The sequence below is a fragment of the Leptidea sinapis genome, chromosome 17 (assembly GCF_905404315.1).
Source record: "Leptidea sinapis chromosome 17, ilLepSina1.1, whole genome shotgun sequence".
NCBI lineage: Eukaryota > Metazoa > Arthropoda > Insecta > Lepidoptera > Pieridae > Leptidea > Leptidea sinapis.
In genome coordinates, this window is record NC_066281.1 from 6,136,137 (window position 1) to 6,159,957 (window position 23,821).

The 23,821-nt window shown below is 36.5% G+C and overlaps 1 protein-coding gene across 2 annotated transcripts in view; it reads right to left on the reverse strand.

Moving 5' to 3' along the window:
* Positions 1 to 1,963: 1,963 nt before the first annotated feature.
* LOC126969237 (myrosinase 1-like) overlaps positions 1,964 to 23,821 on the reverse strand; it is a 28,776-nt gene continuing 6,918 nt past the window's right edge. Inside the window, exons 1-6 of one of the 2 annotated variants that reach the window (XM_050814594.1) lie at positions 11,833 to 11,976; positions 10,986 to 11,119; positions 9,797 to 10,461; positions 5,688 to 5,996; positions 4,957 to 5,195; positions 1,964 to 2,198 (exon numbers count right to left, since the gene is read on the reverse strand). In XM_050814594.1, the coding sequence (XP_050670551.1) occupies positions 2,036 to 2,198; positions 4,957 to 5,195; positions 5,688 to 5,996; positions 9,797 to 10,461; positions 10,986 to 11,119; positions 11,833 to 11,855 (1,533 nt within the window). In that variant the 5' untranslated portion in view covers positions 11,856 to 11,976 and the 3' untranslated portion in view covers positions 1,964 to 2,035. Of the gene's footprint in view, positions 2,199 to 4,956; positions 5,196 to 5,687; positions 5,997 to 9,796; positions 10,462 to 10,985; positions 11,120 to 11,832; positions 11,977 to 23,821 lie in introns of those variants that run through there. The other variant, XM_050814595.1, reaches the window with a different exon arrangement.

Below are 23,821 nucleotides of genomic sequence, written 5' to 3' on the forward strand. Positions count from 1 at the left end.
CACATTATATCTATTGTTTTGGAATAGTGTTTTTGAAGTCGGTTGTTTTTTTTGTTTAAATATTTTTATTTGGACAACAGTTCCGGACCAAATTGCAATGGGACCACAGGGGAAGCACCAGCTTTCAAATAAAAAAAGAATAATCAAAATTGGTTCACCCAGTCGAAAGTTTTGAGGTAACAAACATAAAAAAAAGGACATACCGACGAATTGAGAACCTCCTCCTTTTTTGAAGTTGGTTAATAAATAGCTCCCTAGAAATACGTAACTACTACTAGATACTACTACCGCTTCGGAAACAAATGACGCTCTGAGAGAGAAGAATCGGCGCAAGAAACTCTCCCAGCATTCTTTTTTTGCGCTCTTTTCAATAAAAATATACAATATTGTACAGTCATTTCTATCGCTATAAAATAATCACAATCTAGTCCCACGCTGTCCAGATTATACTTACAACTCTAGATTATAATGAAATGTAAGAGAGTATAAAGCCGTAAGTAGAGTTTAATAAGTTCATATATTTCAAAATACATAACGAAAATGCAATAATTGTAGTTACCCCTGCAAATTTTCTATGTTTCGTAGAATATAGAAGTAACTGTGTTTGTTTAGATTATGTCGAAGTACATCAAGCTTTACCTAATTTAAATAACACGTGTAGTTTAAAGCAACTGTGATCTAAGATTTTCTCTTTGATACTTATTTCAGGCAATATTTGGTTTAATTGTCAACAACTTTCTTGTTCTATTTTCATATTATACCAAGTATAGCCATACTCTGTATAACGGCGGAAACAAACATATGCAGAAAACGAAAATAATGGCTTTCAGTGATTGGGCTGACTTACTATATGAGGACAAATTGTGAAATCATTCAGAGTTTTGCTAACTATGTGAAAAATTATTCAAAGATATTTAAACGATTACGTATCCCAGCAAAATCAATGTATATAAGTAATAAAATTAATAATAGCTCTAATAATACAAAATCAACATGGCAAATAATAAACGGGACTGGAAGAGACAAACAAACCTCGCAACTTAACATAACATTTTAGTTTAAAAAATATATGATAAAATCTTAAAAACAGACCAAGATGTTGCGGATGCTTTTGAAAGATTTTTTGCAGATGTTCCAGTTTCCACCACCAAGGCCCTAAAGTCATCTGCCAGTCTTGCTGAATCTATAAGTATGCCTAATGTAAATAATTTAGTAAGATGTAAATAGTGTAGTAAGATTCGATATTCATGTTGTTGTATTAATGATAAATTTGCGCGTTACCCATCTTGGATTTCAAAAATGATCCCAAATTCGTTTTCTGCACCCTCGAGAACCTCGGATTCGATATCCATATTCTTGAAATCATAAATTTGCGCGGTAACCATCTTAGATGTAAAAAATGATCCCAAATTCGTTTTCTGTACCCTCGAGAACCTCGGATTCGATATCCATATTCTTGAAATCATAAATTTGCGCAGTAACCATCTTAGATTTAAAAAATGATCCCAAATTCGTTCTCAGCACCCTCGCAATAGGTATCAATCGCTCTCTCCCTTGAACAAAAAGTCCCAAATTTGGGTTTCATTTGTAAAATTTTTCCTTTCATGCGCCTAAAGAAGTTTCACTTCAAAATAACATACGCAACACTAGGAGTCAAGAGATGCGTTGCCGGCCTTTAAGGTTCAGCTTTTTTCTTGGATCCCTTTATTGTTACATCTTAAATATAAGTATTACTAAATGAGACTTTTCTAAACTCATTCTTGTAACATGTATTCTATTTTTCTTAGAATAAGTTAAATAACAACATCATATTAGACTCAGGGAGAGAGCGAGAGAGTGTCGTGCCAGAATTAGGCAAAACGACATCTGCTGAGGATGCCTCGTGTAGAGGCGAAACACATTTGACAAATTGATAAAATACAAATCTTAGCTGAATTATTTATACTCAGTGAAACTCACATCATTGGGATGATTATAAATTTATTATTAGAACAACAACAAGACACATGTTAAATATTTTATTACTGATGCCATGTCAGTGTCCTTCGTCGATTGTCATAGGTAGAGTTGCATCTGGCTCAAAATGCATATCCAAGGTGCGCGTACGCAGTATCTCTTTGTACAGAAATGCAGATTTTCGTGGTGTACGGGTGCGCTCGGAGCTTTCATAGTCAACCTCGTATAGACCAAACCTATCACTGTAAATTTAAAACGCATTTTTAAGTAGTCTGTCATAATGATAGCCTTATAAGACAATGAAAAAAAAACATTAAGAACGGTAATAATTATAACTTTCACAAGTTCAATAAACTTTAAGGAATGGGTACGTAGTAGTGTATCAAGAACATTGTCATCTCAAGTAACTTTCTACCAAAGTATGTCACGAATTTCTAATAGGAGGGCAACGTGCCTGTCACTCATCTGGTATTGGAGGTTGGTGAAGGAGAATGTCGGTTTGAACTACAGTCAAGTCACCTAAATGTTTGGTTGACCTCAACTTCCACAAAAAGCCCTGACCCTAGTGTCAGCACGAAAACAGGGAAACAATTCATTCCAATGGCGCCTGTCAGGTACTACACTCTTGATCAGGTAATCTTCAGAAGGCCTGTTAACTTTCTAGATTTGTAGACAGCAGTAGATCCACAAACGAAGGCGTGACAACCTTTTGAGGCAGACCACAGCCCGCTTTAAAATTGTGCACAGAATTGTTTGTGTAGTATGTGGTTCTCGACTTCAAGACTGCGTCGGACTTTCAACGGAGAGGATGTTGACAAGCATGTCGTCAACTGCCGATTAAACGCGGCTCAAAGGAGGATCCGTCTCTGCGTTACCACACACATGTAGAAGCTCACGCTGTCCTCAAAGTCTACGCGCAGCTGTAAAGTAAACAGGTCCTTACCCTCAACATTGCCCAGAAAGTGAAATCAGATATCGTCCTAAACGAACTTAACCAGAATGTGTTAAATTCGCTGCGTCGCTGGTTCGAGGTACCTGCGTCTCCGTAATAAGTAACAAGGCCGTCTGCACCGTTATAGGGGTTGGAATTTGGAAGTTGGAATGAATGAATTTAATGCTTTGGGATGGATTTCCTGACTCTGGCAGGACTAGACTGGACTCTGGAGGAAGATATTTTGAGAGCCGCTGTTAATTAAAGTTAACTCTAGTGTCTGAGGTAAGAAAGACTGCTAAGGAAAGACCACCTCTCGTCGTCTACACATACTACAAACTGCTAAGTGTTATTGGTGAAGAAACCTATATTAGTACCTCATATTAGTATTTTAGGGCAGTGTGAATGTGAATGTAAAAAATTTGTTATTTTTAAATGATTTCCCTTACTGCTAGTATTAAATACGCTTTTTTATTTTTAAACAAAACACACTTTAAACAAAAACCCCAAAAAAATATTGTAAAAGTGACTTGAAAATGTATTAAATAATTTTTCAAACAGACATTTCTGTAATCTCCAGAGATATTCCTCTGCTTTAAAACAGATACTATAATATTATAATGATGTAAATATAAACAAGTCTAAGCAACATGTACTAATTTAAATTTTAGTATGGTTTCTCACATTATAACGTATTTTATTTTTAAAATAATATTTTCCTATGATGTAAAATGACAGCTGTTGTCTTTATAAATTCTTTTAATAACAGAAATTAACATTATTAGAATATACTGCAGAAATAAGCAACTAAACATTTTTTTAAGAAAATGAAATTTCTTAAATCTCCTCTGCTATTCAGAACTTGTCGGCAACGATTATTCATTGAATTAATGAGACTGTTTATGTCTTCTTGCGGTATTCGCTCCCAGTGGAATTGTAGCAAATCCTTCAGCTGTTGCGTTGTTGTCACTCCGTTCAAGACCTTCGAAACACGTCTCTGGAGCATGTCCCATGCATGTTCGGTGGGTTTGAGGTCTGGCGATTGTGCAGGCTAGGGCAATACCCAGACGTTCCGTTTCAAAGTATTGACTGGTTTGACGAGCTGTATGTGAACGCGCATTGTCATGCATTAACGTAAAATTGGAGCCAAAGGTCTGTGCTAATGGCCATCCATTATTCTTAGACCTTATATCCATATATAAGGTCTAAGAATATCCTCAACGAAATTTTCAGCGTTCATGTTTCCTTTAACAAAAACGAGCTCAGTTCGCCTGTTCTTCATTATGAAGAACAGGCGAACTGAGCTTCAGCGGGGTCCGTGGTATTATTGTAGCGCTGCCAAAGACGACAAATAACACTTAAATGAATGCCAAAATGCCGAGATACCTGAGATTGATTACCTACTTACAGCTTGCAAAACCCCAACAGCTCTTTGCATTTCATTTGCCGTCAAATGACGTCAATCCATGACGTTAAGAATATCTAACAATTCAATTTTGTCGCTAACTTTATTTAAATGGTTGGTAAAATTATAAAATCAAGACTAAACGTAGCAATAAAAACGCACATAAATTCAAACAAATTCCCTTTCATATAATTTTATGAAAAAAACAAAACACAATCGAATTTTTTATCGCACTTTGCGTGAATGAAGCCTTAGTAATTAATTAATATAAATGGTAAATTTGTAATATCATGCATGTTGCTTGGACTTTTTTGATGTGTGTATTTTGTCATACTTATGTATAATATTCTTATATATATCTATATAAGTACCTTTTCAAGCTTTTATAGATAGCTGATCAATTTTATTTTTATTATTATATTTTATAATATAACTTGTACTAAATTTAGTGTTTATTTAATTTTTATAAAACTTACAATCATATTTTAAAAATAGAAATAAATTTCCAGATTCATAATAATGATTGCAATGAAAAAACAAAAAACTCTAAAAAATCATTATTTTTACTACAATTGAATGTAAATATTACTTTTTTTAATGTTATCTATGTAGGTATATTCAGTAGAACTGGTAAATAATTTGAATGAGTAAGTTTAAATCTTACTAGTATCCTTCGAGCCATTCGAAGTTATCCATCAGACTCCAGGCGGTATAGACCCTGACGTCTGAACCATCTTCAATGGCGTCCAGCATAACATCCAGATAACTTTTGTAATAAGTGACTCTTGTATCATCATCCAGGCCCTCTCGACTGGCACATCCATTCTCAGTTATAAATACTGGAGGATTGTTGTAGTCTTCTCTTATTTTAGTCAACAGCTTATAGAAACCCCAAGGTACCATCTATAAATGATAATCACACAAATTATATATAATCTATTTATATTGATAACGTACGACAAATTTTCTTTGTTTTGTAAAATATAGATCATATTCATATTAAGTAACAATTATTATAACATTGTTTTGAAGACAATAAGGGAATACACGAGCACGACCTTAGGCTGATGGTAATTGATGCGCCCTGCCCATTACAATGCAATGCCGCTCAGGATTATTGAAACCCAAATATTCTGAGTGGTACTACATTTGCGCTTGTCACCTTGAGACATAAGATGTTAAGTCTCATTTGCCCAATAATTGTACTAGCTACGGCGCCCTTGAGACCGATACACAATAATGCTTACACATTACTGAATCACGTCAGAAATAGGCACCGTTGTGGTATATATATTTATTAGGAATAAGTTCCATACAATATTGTTTAAATAGTACGTATTTAAGTGGTAAAAAGCCAGTGCTTATTCAATATACAAATGTACAAGAAGTACTTACTTTCAACCATGTTGCTCCAGTTTCTGGCCACTCAGTTGACTGATAAAAACCAACCTCGATATCGTCATAGTACGACACTGAACTGTACATACCATTCACTGTGTCATTTCTATAAACTAAGTTGGTAGTGTAATGATTAAGTCCAAAGAAATCGGAACTGCCCTTTATCAAATCTATTTCTTCTGATGTGAACTCTGGTAATCTAGATCTTAAAAAGCCTTGGGCTGCACTCTTTGCTGCTATTTTCTCTTTCATAACTGGTGGAAAGTCACCGGATTCTGAAAATATTGGATGCGCAAACGACCCCCACTGTGAAATAAAAGAAGCATTTTGTAAATATTTCAATCCTCATTATCTAGCTGGTAGTGCAAATGAAAAACAAGCAGTATTTGTGCATATTACAGAAAACACCAATATATCACTAGATCATACATAATATTATACAATTAAGATATTACTATTCTTTCTCTATTCTATTATCATCAACATCATCAGCCGGAAGACGTTTACTGCTGGACAAAGGCCTCCCCCAAAGATTTCTACGACGGTCGGTGCTACGCTGCCCTCATCCAACGTATTCCGCCAATCTTGAACAGATCGTAGGTCCATCTCGTGGGGGGCCAACCAACACTGCGTCTTCCGGTACGTGGTCGTCATTCGAAGACTTTACTGCCCCAAAGCCCATCTGTCCGTCGAACTATGTGCCCTGCACATTGCCATTTCAGTTTCGCAATTATTTGGGCTTTGTCGGTAACTTTGGTTCTCCTACGGATTGCATTGACCTGCCTATTCCTATTCAATAGAATAGGAATAGGCAGGTATTGTTTGTTTGGACTGTCATTGAGCTGTCACGCAGAACATACTACTGATCCATATTTTAATTCTGTTTCAGTTTATTTTCGCTGCAAATCAGCGCTTGCTGTCCCATCCCAGTCTCAGAAAGTGGTGCTGCATCGGTACAAGTGTTGGTGTGTCGGTGTGGCTACCCATCACAATGTTTTAGGATAGTATATTTCCTAAGTATTTTTGTCCTGTTAATATAGTTGCTAAGGTATTTATTGTTTTCAGATTTGTCTTCTGCACATAGCAACGCGCAGTTCGTGTCATTCGAGGACCAATAGCTGAGCTTGTGTGTGAAGTGACTGTTAAATGGACCAATAGTGAATTAATGAGTGATAATAATCTAAACATAAACAATGTTTGTAGCCAAGCCAGTGATCTTGTGAAATGTGACCTATGCTCTCCTACACGTTATTTTAGAGGTGCAAGAGGCTTAAAAATTCACACAGGTAAAAAGCACAGTTCCGCGTTAGTTTCGGATATACATCATAGCACCTTGCCCTCGACAAATAACGCATATCATGTTACAACAAATTTTTCGGAACTATTAGGAAAATTAAAGAATTCGGTTCCAGTAGTAAAGCGAATTCCAAAAGGGGCTCGCATTACTGTTGCAACTGCACTCTCCAAAGTCATTCGATCTACAGTCAACCAAAATTCAAAAGATAGTTGGGAGCATTTGTTCATGTTCGCATATTCAACTTTACATGCAAAAAAAGATGACCACAGTTCACTCACACAGAAAATAAAATCAAATTGTTCTGACCCAAATATCTTTGGCAATATTTTAAATAGTAACCAAAATTCCAAATTCAACATTTTTCGAAAAGTAGAACAGAAAGTTAATGACGGTGACGTGAAAGGTGCTGCATCTATACTTTTTTCAAATGATATCCTGGCACCCGACTCAAATGAAACACTTTTGGCTTTACAAAGTAAACACCCATCACCAGATGCTAATTGTGTTATTCCGGAACCATCTTTTTCCGATAATCATCTACGGGCTAATGATGGTGATGTACTAAAAGCAATAATGTCCTTTAAGACTGGTTCTGCCGGCGGCCCCGATGGACTGACACCCCAGCATCTGAAAGATCTGGTATGTCCTTCCACAGGGGATGCGGGTAGAGCGTTGCTTCAGGACATTGTTCTCTTAGTAAATCTCATGCTTTCTGGAAAAGTTAATACCGAAATTACCGAAATTTTATATGGTGCGAATATAAGTGCTCTTAAGAAAAAAGATGGTGGTATTCGTCCTATAGCCGTGGGCTGCACATTTCGACGCCTTGTTTCTAAAATTTGTTGTAAACATATTTCTCCTTTCCTATCATCTAAATTCATTCCAACTCAGTTGGGTTTCGGCTGCAAAAGTGGTTGCGAAGCTGCAGTCCACGCTGCGCGAACTTTTTTGGAGAGGAACTCTGGTGATGTCTTTTTAAAATTAGATGTGAAAAATGCTTTTAACACTGTTGATAGGGGAGCTCTGCTGAGAGAAGTTAAAAATTCAATTCCTTCAATATATCATTATATTTGGCAATGTTATAGTAAACCATCCAAATTATTATTCAAAAATCATAATATTTGGTCTTCTGTTGGCTGTCAGCAAGGCGACCCTCTTGGTCCAGCAATATTTAGCCTTGCCATTCATTCCGCCATAACAAAACTAAAATCAAAATTTAATGTTTGGTACTTGGATGATGGTACTTTGGGTGGTGAAGTGGACTCTGTTTTAGATGATTTGAAAGTTGTAATAGAAAGTTTTAGCTCAATCGGCCTTGAGTTAAATTTTTCAAAATGCGAGCTTTTTATCGGCGAAAATTTCCAAATTTCAGACCGGGTTGATATTACCAATAAATTTAATGTTCTGGCCCCCAATATTAAAGTTTTGGATAAGAATTCACTTGACCTTCTTGGAGCTCCATTATTTCCTGTTTCAATTCCTACGATCTTAAACGATCACATTAAAAAATTTAATAATGTTTCGGACAGATTATTAAAAATTAATTCTCATATGGCCTTAACTATTATTCGGTCTTGTTTATTTGTTCCAAAATTTACGTACCTCTTAAGGTCTAGCCCGTTATGGAAATTTCCAAATTTGCTTGATGTGATTGATATTTCACTTAAAAATATTTTAGAAACCGTTTTGAATTGCGCGTTTACAGATCGTGCATGGTCTCAAGCCTCTTTACCGATACGGTTTGGTGGTTTGGGTACTCGCAAAGTTTCGGGCGTTGCCTTACCAGCATTTCTATCTTCAGTTCATAGTGCGCAGCCTTTGGTTACTAGAATTGTAAATCATGTACCAGGTAACTCAGAGATTGTGTATTTGAACGAAGCTAACAATGCTTGGCTAAATATTGCAAACATTCAAAATTTTCCAGACGATTTAAAGTGTCAAAAAGCATGGGACGCACTTCTTTGTAAGTCAGCCTTTGATGATCTATTGATCTCATCTACTGACATAGCAGAGCGTGCTCGTCTTTTGGCCGTGACACAAAATGAGTCGGGCTTTTGGTTACAAGCCTTGCCTTCTGCGCCGATTGGAACGCTACTTGACAATATGACATTGTCAATATGCGTATCACTCCGACTAGGTATAAAACTGAATGAACCACATCAATGTAGATGTGGCGTTCAGGTAGATGCTCTTGGACGCCACGGGTTATCCTGCCTAAAATCGGCAGGCCGTATCAGTCGTCACGCCAGCATTAATGAAGTCATCCGCAGGGCATTTGCCGCTCTTAATATACCAGCTGTTTTAGAGCCAAATGGTATTACCCGCCGCGATGGCAAGCGTCCTGATGGAATGACGCTGGTGGCTTGGGCACGGGGAAGGGCGCTGGTGTGGGACGCTACTTGCGTCGACACTCTGGCTCCTTCTCATGTCCACGTTACGTCAGTTGGTGCTGGTGCTGCTGCTTCGACTGCCGAAGACAGCAAGCGTCGCAAATATGTTGGTCTCAGTGAGTCATACATCTTTGTGCCGTTTAGTGTCGAGACACTTGGCCCGTGGTGCCCAGAGGCGCGGAGAATGTTCAAAATACTAACTTCGCGCCTCAATAAGGCTACTGGAAACCCAAGCGCTGGCAGCTATTTCGGTCAACGGATCAGCCTTGCTATCCAACGGGGTAATGCTGCCAGTATTCTTGATACGCTTCCACGTAATGATAGTTTTAATTTTATGTAGTCGTAGTATTGTAAATATAGTTATAAGATTTGCTTTGATTAAATATATAATATAGAATAGGAACTATACTAATAGTCACCTCAAATTGACGGAGCTCCTCGGCTGCTTCCTCGTCACCTTCATTTTCAGGTTCAAACCAAGACGCGCTTAACACAATTCCAACTAAGCCACCTTGAGTTGGTCTGTATTCTTCATTATACATATGATATACTTTTGCGTGAGCTACAAGCAAATTTTTCGCACACAGATATTCAGCCATACCGGATATATTATAAGCGGGTGCCATAGATTGTCCAGCGTAACCCTGATAGCAAACATCTCTTGGTTCATTAATTGTAAACCAATACTTTACTCTATCGCCAAATAGTTCAAACATGACTCTAGAATAATCAGAGAACCAGTCTACAATATGTGGGTTTGCCCAACCACCCAGCTCTTGTAACTTTTGTGGTAAATCCCAGTGGTACAGAGTTATCATTGGTTGAATGTTATATTTTAACATCTCGTTTATTAAATTGTTGTAGTAGTTAACTCCAGCTTCATTTATTTGATCAGGGAAACTTGTCGGCAGGACTCTTGACCAAGAAAGAGAAAACCTGTAGAAGTCAAGTCCAAGTTCCCTCATCATTTCTACATCTCTGCGATAGTTATAATATGAGTTGTCTGCGATGTCTCCTGTATCACAATTCTTGACGAGACATGGTTGTGTGTGGGTAAGACGATCCCATATGTTTTCTGATTTACCTAAAAAATATTAAATATTATGTACAGTGAAAGTTTCTTATTCCCACTTTCTTAATTCGCGTTTTCACTTTTCGTGGATTAAAAAAAATGCAACTCAATTCCCATACATAAGATTTTTAGTCGCGGAGCTAATCGGTATTTTGTGAACGCGTCGTCAAACGTACTAATAAAAAAATAAAATAGACCTTATAACAACCAATTAAAAGAGCTTTTATAAACTGACAAGCGAGAAAAATGCAAAAAATATTTAAGCATTTCATAAGCCTGAAGATAATAATTAAACAGTTTGGTGACAAACTTCAATTGAATTGATTCCACATTCGCGCCTTTTTTTCGGGACTTTTACCCCACGACTAAAAAGCTTTTACTGTATGTGACCCTCAGTGTGAAAATTTTCAACACAATCTAGTGTTTTGTTTATTAATTGCCATTAGATGTTAAATATTTTTTACTGGCTGTCTATCACGTTAGTCATTTTTACTCGCTATTTAACTATGCACTTTAAAATATAGTGAAAATACTACCATCTTCATTCCAAGCGCCTTCTACCTGATAAGATGCCGTGGCCGTACCAAACAGCAAGCTATCAGGAAATCTCCTCACTTCATGACGACTGTTATCAATCTTCTTAGAGTCAGTCAATGCCACTATAAGCAGTCTATATACAAATATATTAATATAATTATTTCTGATGCAAACAACATAATAATGTGTATAAAATACATTTTTATACGATTAAAACGCATGAAATTGTAACTGTTTTTTAAATTAAGTTTTTGCGTAAGAGTAATATTTTTAATTATTATTTTATTTTAATTTAAAACCATGACGTAAATATTTATTAAAAACTCTTCGTTAAAGCATTTTAATACTGAAAATGTCACCTTCAAGTTTTTTTTAATTGCTACGCTTCAACGACATCACACTCGACAAATTAAAATAAACTGATCATTATATTATAATGTCTAGTGTTAATTTTATAATTGGTTTACTTTTTGTATATAGTTTTATTAAAAACGTTGAGTTCGCCTTTTTTAAATTTCTAAATTGCAAATTATTTATATTTTCAAGAATTAATATACTTTCTACAAATAAAAACATTCTCAAGTTGGACGATATGGAAGAAGATAAAGATGCTTCAACATCTCTCGGTATAATATCCACGAGAACCGGAACAAACTTGTGTCTGAAATCGAGACTATGCCATGAAGTCTCGGAATGAGACGTAACTTGTACGGAAAAACCTAATTTAAAAATGCAGTTACCATCAAACGCTTTTAAATAATTAGAAAAGTATTTTATTTAAGTAAATGTTTAATGCCCGCCTTAATCAATAACAAAATTATGCGTATTATATTATTATGAACTTACGTGAACGTTACAAACCGGAACATGCTCGTCAGGTAATAATGTCTTCGGTTTACAAAATCGTAAGTTGTGTTGTATTATATATACTCGTAGTTGAGGAAATAATCAATCATTGATAGACAGTATCAGTCGGAAAACATAATCAAAATATGACTTTTACAATATCGCACCTTTAATCATAAACTGACGTATCTCAGAATTACATGTTTATATTGATGAGTTCAAAAAAATCATAAAAAAATAAATAGATTATTTCGGTCACATACAAAAATTGACGTGTGTCGCTTAATTATTTTTGTGTTAGATTATGGTAGAAATTACTATATTTTGATAAAAAATACACCAAAAAAAATATTTAAGTAAAGTTCCAACTAATTTTACTTTTTTAAAATATGTGATCAAGTACTCGTAAGATTGATGAAAACGGAATTATAAATATTGCAGTTATAAATTAAAATTATTTTTGTAGTAAGTGAAATATTTAGTTTCATTGCGGTTTTCAGAAATATGCGTAAATTTTACAGTTATTATTTTTAATAAAATACCGAAATATTTTTCTGTTTCCTTATTGAAAATAGGTAACACTACTGATAACACTGTTAGGTATATCAGCTTTAACAACAATCAAAATTATTTGACGTACTTGAAATATAACGAAATACTTTTTTTATGAAAATAAGGGACGAGACGAGCAGGACGATCAGCTGATGGTAATTGATACGCCCTTCCCATAACAATGCAGTGCCGTTCAGGATTCTTGAAAAACCCAAAAATTCTTCGTGGCACTACAATTGCGCTCGTCACCTTGAGACATAAGATGTTAAGTCTCATTTGCCCAGTAATTTCACTAGCTACTCGCCCTTCAGACCGAAACACAGTAATGTTTACACGTCACTGCTTCACGGCAGAAATAGGCGCCGTTGTGGTACCCATAATCTAGCCGGCATCCTGTGCAAAGGAGCCTCCCACTGGTAAAGTACTTCTTAGTACTCTGTAAATTATAATACAATAATTATTAATTTTAGTTAGTTAACTCGTGAATTATTATAGTATAGAAAGAATATATATAATAATTATTTATATAAGTACCAACCAAAAGGAAAACTAATATCTTGTAAGTAATTTAAATAACAAAAATGTTTTTTTTAAATTGTTCAGTCTTCCATAGTAAAATATTTTTTCCGTTTCATTATAACTCTAAAATTCAAATTTATTTATCACCTAGTTTAAAGGATAACATTATAAAAATTATATTTATAATATTATATTATTTTAAGACTCCCTCAAGTCTTTCTTCTTGTTTTCACTTATTTCTTGTTTATTGAAATAGGCTTGACTTGAAGTGCCGTTCCTTACTTTTATTTTATTTCTTACGTTAACCACCTTGAAGTCTTTATTCGTGTATGTCTTGTAGAAACATAGCGTAGGATTTTCTTCAGTTATTTTTAAGACTTTCATTTCATCCCAATTTAATTCTTCAATTAATTTCTATTCTAATCCAAATAATTTCTTGTAATGTTTTCAAATCATAAAATTACTGATAATTCATCTCTCCTGCACCATTAATTGAGGACTTTTTGGCATTCCAAATCAACGCAAAAATACTAGTCAGGTATGTATTTTGAGCCTGTTCTTTATTTCTTTCACGATGAGGCTGTGAACGCTATCGGCCTCATTTTGCGTGTGACCTTTTTTAAAAATTTATGCATAACGCTCCTAATATTTAATGTTTGCACAACATTTATAGAAAAGTAAATGTCTCAATATAAAATCACCTTCTTTTCATCATCATCTTTCAGATATGACCATTAATAACAGAATTATAAAAATTAAAATTTTAAATTAAAATTAAAATAGAAATAGATCGATTTCAACCGAACCACGTTTTGCATCACTCTCAGTCCAAAAATAGCATTTTTTGTAGGCTACTTAAGATTCCTTCGGCGTTAATTATCAGTAACGATTAAATTATATCAATTAAGTTTAGAGTTATAGTAAAAGGTTACGTTGTTACCTTTTGGGTATTGCAAACCTGTCTCTAAATCATACACTAACTGTGTTAACTCTCATATTATCTACCATTTGCGATTATTCTCGACCCTACTGTTGTGTCTCATTTCTATATGTTTTAAATATTTCTCTACCATAACTATTTTTTGATTATCATTACAATAAAAGGACAGATTCAATTCATTTGTTAACATTTTATAGTAGTTATATTATGTACCTGCTGATTTATTCTCTTTTCCTCGGTCTATTTCAAAATCATTATCTATAAATCGTTAATAGTCTTGTTACCTTCTATAAATTCTTTCGTTGTAAGTAAAGGAATTGGGACCTTGGGAATAAAACTAATATGCTCCATGATTTCATGACCCAAAGTTGCCTTATAAAAGTCTTACAAAGTCAAAGCTTTGTTGTTATATCTCAGTCTTTCAGCGTTCGTATATTTGCATCGAGGCTGTACATCAACTACACTCTCATTTACTATCGGTCTTTGTTTTACTTATTTGCCTAACGGCCGTTTTCAATAACGTATCTCTAGTTACGGATACGTTGCTGTCACCGTTTAATGACAAAAACTTATCAATCCATAGTTATGTCGAATATAGTTATAGTCCAATGCTTTATGTCAATAGGTTATTGAAATGTAAGTAAGCGTAAAAGGATAGATTTGTCTATCTTTAGTAAGTTAAACTAAGGATTGATAGGTTATTGAAAACGGCCGCAATCCGATTCAGAACTTGATGACGATGAGTCAGACGAGGATAGAGCTAGATGAATTTGATGATGATGAACGTAAAGATTGATGAGCATCTATAATGCTTCATGTTTATTTTCTGCCTCCAAAGTCATTCACTTTTCTTCCTTCTCAGGCACGGAAATGTCCCTTTCATAAATTGACACTCGACTTTTATTAGGCTGTGTAGAGTAAAATTATAAAACCGTAATATCAGGTTAGTCATTTCTATGGATATAGTGAAATAATTTTGAAAAAACGAGAAATGTGTCCAATAAATTTAAAAGTAAACAGTAATAGACATAAAAATAATAACTTTTTTGATAATCTGTAGTACAAAACTGAAATAAAACGTAAATACTTATATTTTGTTTCAATATTCTAATATTAAACTGCATTAATTCCGAATGCTGTCGTATATCATACAACATCATTTATACAAAACTAAATTAAGTCATAATGTTGCCGATAAAAATTACATTCACTTTTCTAATAAACTGAAATATGTCTGAATAGAAGCGGTTTTTGAATAAAATAAAGCATATTAAATAATAATCTGATACTAAAATAACGAATTATTGTGGTTTATTCCACTTTCGTATAGTTACTTTAACTCGAAGGACGCCGACGCATTACTAATTCGCTCACTTTACCGGTATCGACTTATTAGCGCGCATCAATCAAAAATCGAAATACGATTTTCGTACTCCGTGTTGGACTGTACTTATTCTTCTGACGAGTTTATTTCGGTTTATGTTGAAAACTCGAAAAACGTAAGTTTTGAGTTAATTCAGTTTTTGAATAAAGGTGCGATATAGTATTATCATTTAACTCACTGATTGGATAATACACTCTTACCTGTCTTAACAAAATGTTATAGATATTATTATTTTAAAATACGCTCTTGAGTTTAATCTACAGTAACATAATTACATAGTTTTTTATTATATTTGTTTACTTCGCATGTTGATCAATTGAATTTTTACATATTTGTACTATAATAAAGTTTTAGACTAGCAAAATGTACCTACTTATTGAAAGTCGGAGAAAGAAAACACATTATATTATTTAATCAAAATCATTACCATTATTGTCTATACATTGTTACTATCTAATAGGATGATCATTTTTGCCTTTATGATAGAATTGTGGTGATCTAGATTCGACAAACTGTATGAAAGAGAAGAGAATTTCCCTCCTACCGAGAAGAAATTTTTTTATCATTTAGAAAATTGTCCAAATCACGAAAAAAATGGTAATCCTTTGGAGCAAGCACTTTTTAGTTGCATTTCCTGTAGAGTTAAAATGGTTTCTCGTGCTATATGAGGTCTCGCGTTACTATCTATAGGTACATATAAATAAAATTGGAGTGTCTTTTAATAATATTATCAACAGACACTCCAATCCCATTTATATAAAATGAATAACCATTTTTTCCTACATGTACATGTATATTATATATGGCACATACACCAAAATATTTTTTTTTACAATTTTTGTTTGTCTGTTTGTTCCGGCTAATCTCTGAAATGGTTGTACTGATTTTGACGGGATTTTTATTGGCAGGTAGTTGATTTAAAAAGAAGTATCTTAGGTTTACTTCGGAAAATTTTCTTTATTTTTAGAACAATAAAGTATTGTTGCAATGTCCAAGAAACTGTCTAACTCTAAAAATAATTTGTATGGCAAAACAACGTTTGCCGGGTCAGCTAGTGTTATATATATTCACTATCCGACTTATTACAAGACTAAAGATAGTACTGGGTATAAAACTGCTTTAGACCATGGATTAAGTTGATTGTTATTACAAAACGAGTTTTAAGACTAAACCATACATACATACCTTTGGTACTAATGTTAAACCACTGAGACCTTTAAACGAAGGTCTAACTTTTAAAAGGCATAAAAGGCATTTATTTACTCAAAATTGATTCCTTTAGAATTCTTTTTGATGTCATTTCTTATACTACTAGATACTACTACCGCTTCGGAAACAAATGGCGCTCTGAGAGAGAAGAAGCGGCGCAAGAAACTCTCCAAGCATTCTTTTTTTTTGCGCTCTTTACAATAAAAATATACAATATTGTACAGTCATTTCTATCGCTATAAAATAATCACAATCTAGTCCCAGGCTGTCCGATCATTTAGATATTCAGCAGTGGAGTAATAGGATTTACGACAGAGCCATTTTTTTATAAAACATTTAAATTTATTTATAGATAATGCCTGAACAGTGGCTGGGACTTTATTGTAGAAGTGTATACATTTACCCTTAAAGCTATTATGTATCTTATGAAGCCTACTAGAGTTAGTTACAAGCAATCCCTTATTTCTAGTGTTATAATAATGAAAATCACTATTAAGAGCAAAAAGGTGACGATTTTTGTGAACATATATTAAATTTTCATAAATGTACTGACAATGAACAGTCGTAATGTCTTTAAATTTTTCTTTGAGAGACTTTTAGACACACGTCAAACTTCATTGAATTTTATTTTGAGGTTACTAGTACTACTAGGTTTTTGTGTAAAAGTTCTATTAAAATGGACATTAATCTGATAGAATTAATTGATTCAGAAGATTTGGAGATACTGATTGCTGGAGTCATCTTGGCAACCTAATAGAGGTCGCTATGGATAACTTCTTACTTTGTAAAAAAAACATAAGTAAATGATAACCAAAACAAACCAGGTAATGTGTGTAGTTTGTAATTCAGACTTAAAAATCATGAACATTGTGATAATGTGGCATGTTTGTGCTTATTATTGCAGAATATTTCGAGAACGCAGGTCAAAACAAAGATATACTTTTTTTCAGAGAATACACCAACCACAAATATATATGGAAATATACACAGTAAAACATGATAATTGTGGTATGTGCTGTACTCCACAATTTTGCTATTGATATGAAAGATAATCTGTTTCCTGTTGAGGAAGAAATTTTCATGAAGAGCTTGCTCCACTCCACTAGAGTAGGTACTCAAACGAGTAAAACTAATTTTTAGTACATATATATGTGGTAGCGCCATCTAGTTAAATAAACGCGAACAAAACATTCGAGAATCTTCCGTAGTCCAAGATACCTTCCCTATCCCTCCCTCATCCCTTACCCCCCTGCGAATCCACCAATTGTAGCTGCGGCCGAAGAAGATCGACGCACGAGTCGACCCGAAGACGCGAGGAACGCTGGACGTCGCCAGTGGTCAGTCAGTTGCGAATCGCGAACCAGGCAACAACAGTAATAAATACCTATATTAATAAGTGTCTAGTCTTTTCATTTCACCGCTTCAGTGCCGGAATCAGTATCGGGCTAATAAAACCCACACGAGAAGTAAGTGGAAGGGATCGCGGGCCCGCAGATCATTGTGTAGTGCCGCGGCAAGATTTCCGCTAAAGTCTACATCACCTCCTTGGAGTGGCAGTCAAGGCCAGGTTAAACGGGAGAAAGCAGCTACGCCCTGGCGTCACCGCAACGTTACGACGGGTACCCCTCAAACTTCCTTTTCCTGTTCTCACATTATTAATTTTTATTAAATTTTAAATACAAGTAACATAATTTACAACGCTCTTAAAGAAGTGGCGAGTCCATTTCTTTAGTGGTCCTTCGGATCGCGGATGTGAACCCTCCCTTATAAATTATAATATTATATTAGCCACTAAGTTCGTAATATAGAATATCGTATTAAATAATATTGTAAAAACCACGCGTTATCTCACCCGCCATCGCCATATTATTAATTGCGTCGTACCTATAATTAATAGTTCTTGTCTCGCTTGTTATTTCATTGTGATAACTTTGCTTATGCTTTGTCCGCCATTGCTGTTCGTCACTCGTTGTCCGCCATACCTAACCAAATTAGTAAAATCGAGTATTGGCTACATTACTATCGTTAGATTGCCGCCCGTGTCGCTTTCTTTTGCATTGTGATTACTCTTATTTAGTGTTTCGCGGTCCATCATTAATATGGAGAATTTTGAGGACCCCGAACTCGCCTTGTTAAAGGCGAAGCGAGAAGCCATGTTTGAATATTTGCATTATTGTCACGAATTGTATAAGACCGTTGTACCGAGCGACAGGGAGACCGTGGATGCATTTTTGGATGCGTGTGCGAACATTGAGGTAGTTCGCACGGAATTTCAGACCTCAGTCGATTCTTATAATAGACGCCTGCTCGAAGTGGAGGCTACCGCGAGCCCGAATTATAAGAGTTTGATCTCATTCGAACAGATATACTGTCGCCTCAAACGACTCGGCGCACGTTATGACGACGACAAGAGACCCGCGGAAGCAAGCAAAAATCGTGATGTACCTCGTCGAGGTCAACCTTCCTTACCGCCGATCAGGATCACCCCTTTGACGGCTAGGTCTGTTCGTGGCCCCTATTTTACGCGAATTTTAAATCGACGATACACGAAAATTTCTCACTTACGGAGTCTGAGAAGTCATATTATTTGTTAGCTAAAATTACCGGTAATGCGCGAATCGCCTGCGCGGGCATAACGCCTTGCGCAGAAAATTATAAATTAATATTTCAAACGCTCGTCGATAAATACGAAGATAAAAGAATGTTCGCCTCCGCTTATATGAATCAAATATTAGATTTCAAACCCATCGCAAACGCTTTCGCAAAAATTTGAAGTTACCGGATTTAATGGATTTGTTCATTTTACATATCGCGCTTAAGAAACTCGACTCGGGAACGGTCTGCGCCTTCGAGTGTCAAAGCGACCCCAAGGCGACACCCACGTTTGACAATTTGGTTGTGTATATTAAAAATCAATGTAAAATATCAGCGTGTCACTGACGCGCCTCCCCCAGCCCCGCGCGCTAGTACATGTGCTACGCCGCACACGAAAGCGCCCCGCGCCCCGCCTCCGCCAAATTATCAGACTTATGTAGTTAGTGACGGTATGACGTAGCAAGTAACAATAGTAACAGGTGCCTTTGCACAAACGTTGTGCATCAACATCTTTATAAGTGTAGTGCGTTCGCTAGGATGCTACCGAAGGAACGTTTTCGAGCGGCAAAGGAACATAATGTTTGCATCAACTGTTTGAGCGTTAATCACAAGGTTTGGCGTTGTAACTCGAATCTAGTGTGTCGTATTTGTAACTCGCTTCATTTCGGACGGGAGTTGAACGGCGACTGTCAGCCGGCGCAGCCGCTGCACAGCAACAGTCGTGTTTCCTCGGTGACCGCAACTGACTGCGCCCCGTCACACACCCGGGAATTGTGAATGCGGAGTCTGCCACTTTAGGTGCAGAGAATATTAATGGCTTATGTCGATCTCCCTCTCAACAAACCTCACCTTCCCCTTCAGCAATAATTCCCTCTGTTACTGCCTCTCCTGCTGACAATCCAAACCTCATGCGCCTCATCAAAGATTTGACTAGGAAGGTTAATTTACTACACGTGACACACTAATAATAAAACATTAAATATATTAATTAGTTGACCAATGTTACCCGTATTTAACATAAGGTTTAATAATAATTATGACTGAGACATTACAACAAGTAAATAAACAAACAAACAAAAAATATTTATTCAAATAGGTCAAAAATTTACACTTTTATGTTAAATATTTTACCATTTACAACCCTTTTGTAAAAAATTTTAAAAAATTGCTTTAATGAATTGGCAAGAAACTTATTGCCACTCTTACAAATAAATATTTACAACTTCAACGTTTTACATTTTATTTATGCAATATGATATTCAAGCCACAAAAGGAATGTAAAGAAATATAGCTCTCCAAAATCATGGAGAGCATAATTAACCGCCAGCTCTTGGTATACCTTGAGGGTCACCAGTTGATCAACGACCGGCAGTACGGCTTTTGCCATGGTCGGTCGACTGGTGATCTTCTGGTATACCTAACACATGGATGGGCGGCGGCTATTGAAAGCAAGGAGGAAGGCCTGTCAGTTAGCCTGGATATAGCGAAGGCCTTTGATCGTGTATGGCACAAGGCGCTCCTCGCAAAACTTCTATCATTTGGGCTTCCTGAGAGCTTATGCAAGTGGACCTCCAGCTTCCTCACTGGGCGCAGCAAACAGGTCGTTGTCGACGGTTATTGCTCGAATCCCAAGCCCGTGAACGCTGGAGTGCCCCAAGGCTGTGTGCTATCTCCCACGCTGTTTCTTCTGCATATCAATATATGTTGGACACCGCCAACATACATTGCTATGCAGACGACAGCACTGGTGATGCCGTATACACGGGCCATGCAGGTCTCTCTCGGGAAAAAGTCGACCAGTGCCGGGAGAAACTTGTGTCTTCTATCGAGTCCTCTCTCGAAAAGGTCGCGGAATGGGGTAAGTTGAACCTTGTCCAATTTAACCCCCAGAAGACTCAAGTTTGCGCGTTTACCACTCAAAAAACCCCATTTGCCGTATCACCGCTCTTCGAGAACACTTCCCTTAAAGCCTCGCCTAGTATCGGAATATCTGGCCATCTGGAGGGCAAAGCCAAATTGGCTTCGAAGAAACTGGGCGTCATAAATAGAGCATGGCAATTTATCAAGCCGGCCCACATTCTAGCGCTCTACAAAGCGCAGGTCCGGCCTCACATGGAGTATTGCTGTCATCTCTGGTCAGGCGCACCCCAGTATCAGCTCGATCCATTTGACCGCGTGCAACGCAGAGCAGCTCGAATTGTCGGGGAGAGCTGTTCGACATTGATGAAATCACAGCCCTGGCCAGCAGGCTCGATGCTGTCCGGGACGACCCGCCGTCGCTCCTGCAAGTTATGGCAGACAACGGCAAAATATTCCGTGCCCTCACCGATATAGGGCGAAAGTATAAAAACATTCGCGATGCCTAATTACGTAAGCGGACGGGTTAAACCACATACGCTCCGTATAGCGTATTTTAACGCCCAAGGCCTTAAGCCTAAACTAGACTTGGTGAAGGAGTTCGCTCACGAACATCAATTAGACCTATTCTTAGTGCAAGAGACATTTCTAAAACCACGTATACGCGATCCGCGTATCGCTAATTATAACTTAGTCAGGAATGATCGCACCACCCGTATGGGCGGCACCCTCATTTATTTTAAAAGGTCTCTACACTGTATACCTATAGATCCTCCGGTCCTCACTAACATCGAGGCCTCTGCCATCCGGGTCAGTATGGCGAATCACCAGCCGATCACTGTTATTTCAGCTTATCTTCCGCCCAACAAAAAAGTATTATACACAGATATAGAAGCATTACTCGGCCACGGGGCTGCAGTCATAGTGGGTGGCGATCTTAACGCCAAACACTCCAGCTGGAACAGTAGAGCCACAAATAGAAACGGAATCTTCTTAGATTCGCTGACAGACACGCTGAACTTTTCAGTAATAGCACCCGACGAACCAACACATTATCCGGATAACGTCGCGCACCGACCCGACATTCTAGACGTTGCGTTACTTAAGAACGTAACGCTCAATGTAAATTCAATCGAGGTTTTTCACGAATAAGAGTCAGACCACCGGCCCGTCGTCCTAAATCTAGGCCCACCGGTTAACTTTCAACCACCGACGAAAACAGTGATCGACTGGCAACGGCTGGAAAAGGATCTCGAGTCTATCAAGTCCGACGACCTTGACCTTATACCGGACGTCATCGACTAGGTCGACACGGCTCACAGTGCTATCTCTCATGTGACGTCACATATACAGAATAGGATCAAGGCCTGCTCCAGGCAGGTTCCGACGATGCAACCGCATCGCCTAAACCTGCCTCCAGAGGTCAGGAACTTACTCACACCGAAGCACAGAGCCACTAGACTTTACGACAGGTATCCGTCGGTCGAGAATAGGCGCCACCTCCGCTACCTACAGCGGGTGGTACGGGACTACTAACCAACCAACTACAAAAAAGGAAGAGGTTCTCAATTCGTCGGTATGTTCTTTTTTTTATGTTTGTTACCTCAAAACTTCATCATATATTTCAAAATACATAACGAAAATGCAATAATTGTAGTTACCCCTGCAAATTTTCTGTGTTTCGTACATCAAGCTATACCTAATTTAAATAGCACGTGTAGTTTAAAGCAACTGTGATCTAAGATTTTCTCTTTGATACTTATTTCAGGCAATATTTGGTTTAATTGTCAACAACTTTCTTGTTCTATTTTCATATTATACCAAGTATAGCCATACTCTGTATAACGCTGGAATAGAGTTGTTATAAAACATATACAGAAAACGAAAATAATGGCTTTCAGTGATTGGGCTGACTCACTATATGAGGAGAAATTGTGTAATCATTCAGAGTTTTGCTAACTATGTGAAAAATTATTCAAAGATATTTAAACGATTACGTATCCCAGCAAAATCAATGTATATAAGTAATAAAATTAATAATAGCTCTGATAATACAAAATCAACATGGCAAATAATAAACAGTGGGACTGGAAGAGACAAACAAACCTCGCAACTTAACATAACATTTTAGTTTAAAAAATATATGATAAAATCTTAAAAACAGACCAAGATGTTGCGGATGCTTTTGAAAGATTTTTTGCAGATGTTCCAGTTTCCACCACCAAGGCCGTAAAGCCATCTGCCAGTTTTGCTGAATCTATAAGTATGCCTAATGTAAATAATTTAGTTAGATGTAAATAGTGTAATAAGATTCGATATTCATGTTGTTGTATTAATGATAAATTTGCGCGTAACCCATCTTGGATTTCAAAAATGATCCCAAATTCGTTTTCTGCACCCTCGAGAACCTCGGATTCGATATCCATATTCTTGAAATCATAAATTTGCGCAGTAACCATCTTAGATTTCAAAAATGATCCCAAATTCGTTCTCAGCACCCTCGCAATAGGTGTCAATTGCTCTCTCCCTTGAACAAAAAGTCCCAAATTTGGCTTTCATTTGTAAAATTTTTCCTTTCATGCGCCTAAAGAAGTTTCACTTCAAAATAACATTCGCAACACTAGGAGTCAAGAGATGCGTTGCCGGCTTTTAAGGTTCAGCTTTTTTCTTGGATCCCTTTATTGTTATATCTTAAATATAAGTATTACTAAATGAGACTTTTCTAAACTCATTCTTGTAACATGTATTCTATTTTTCTTATAATAAGTTAAATAACAACATCATATTAGACTTAGGGAGAGAGCGAGAGAGTCTCGTGCCAGAATTTGGCAAAACGACATCTGCTGAGGATGCCTCGTGTAGAGGCGAAACACATTTGACAAATTGATAAAATACAAATCTTAGATGAATTATTTATACTCAGTGAAACTCAC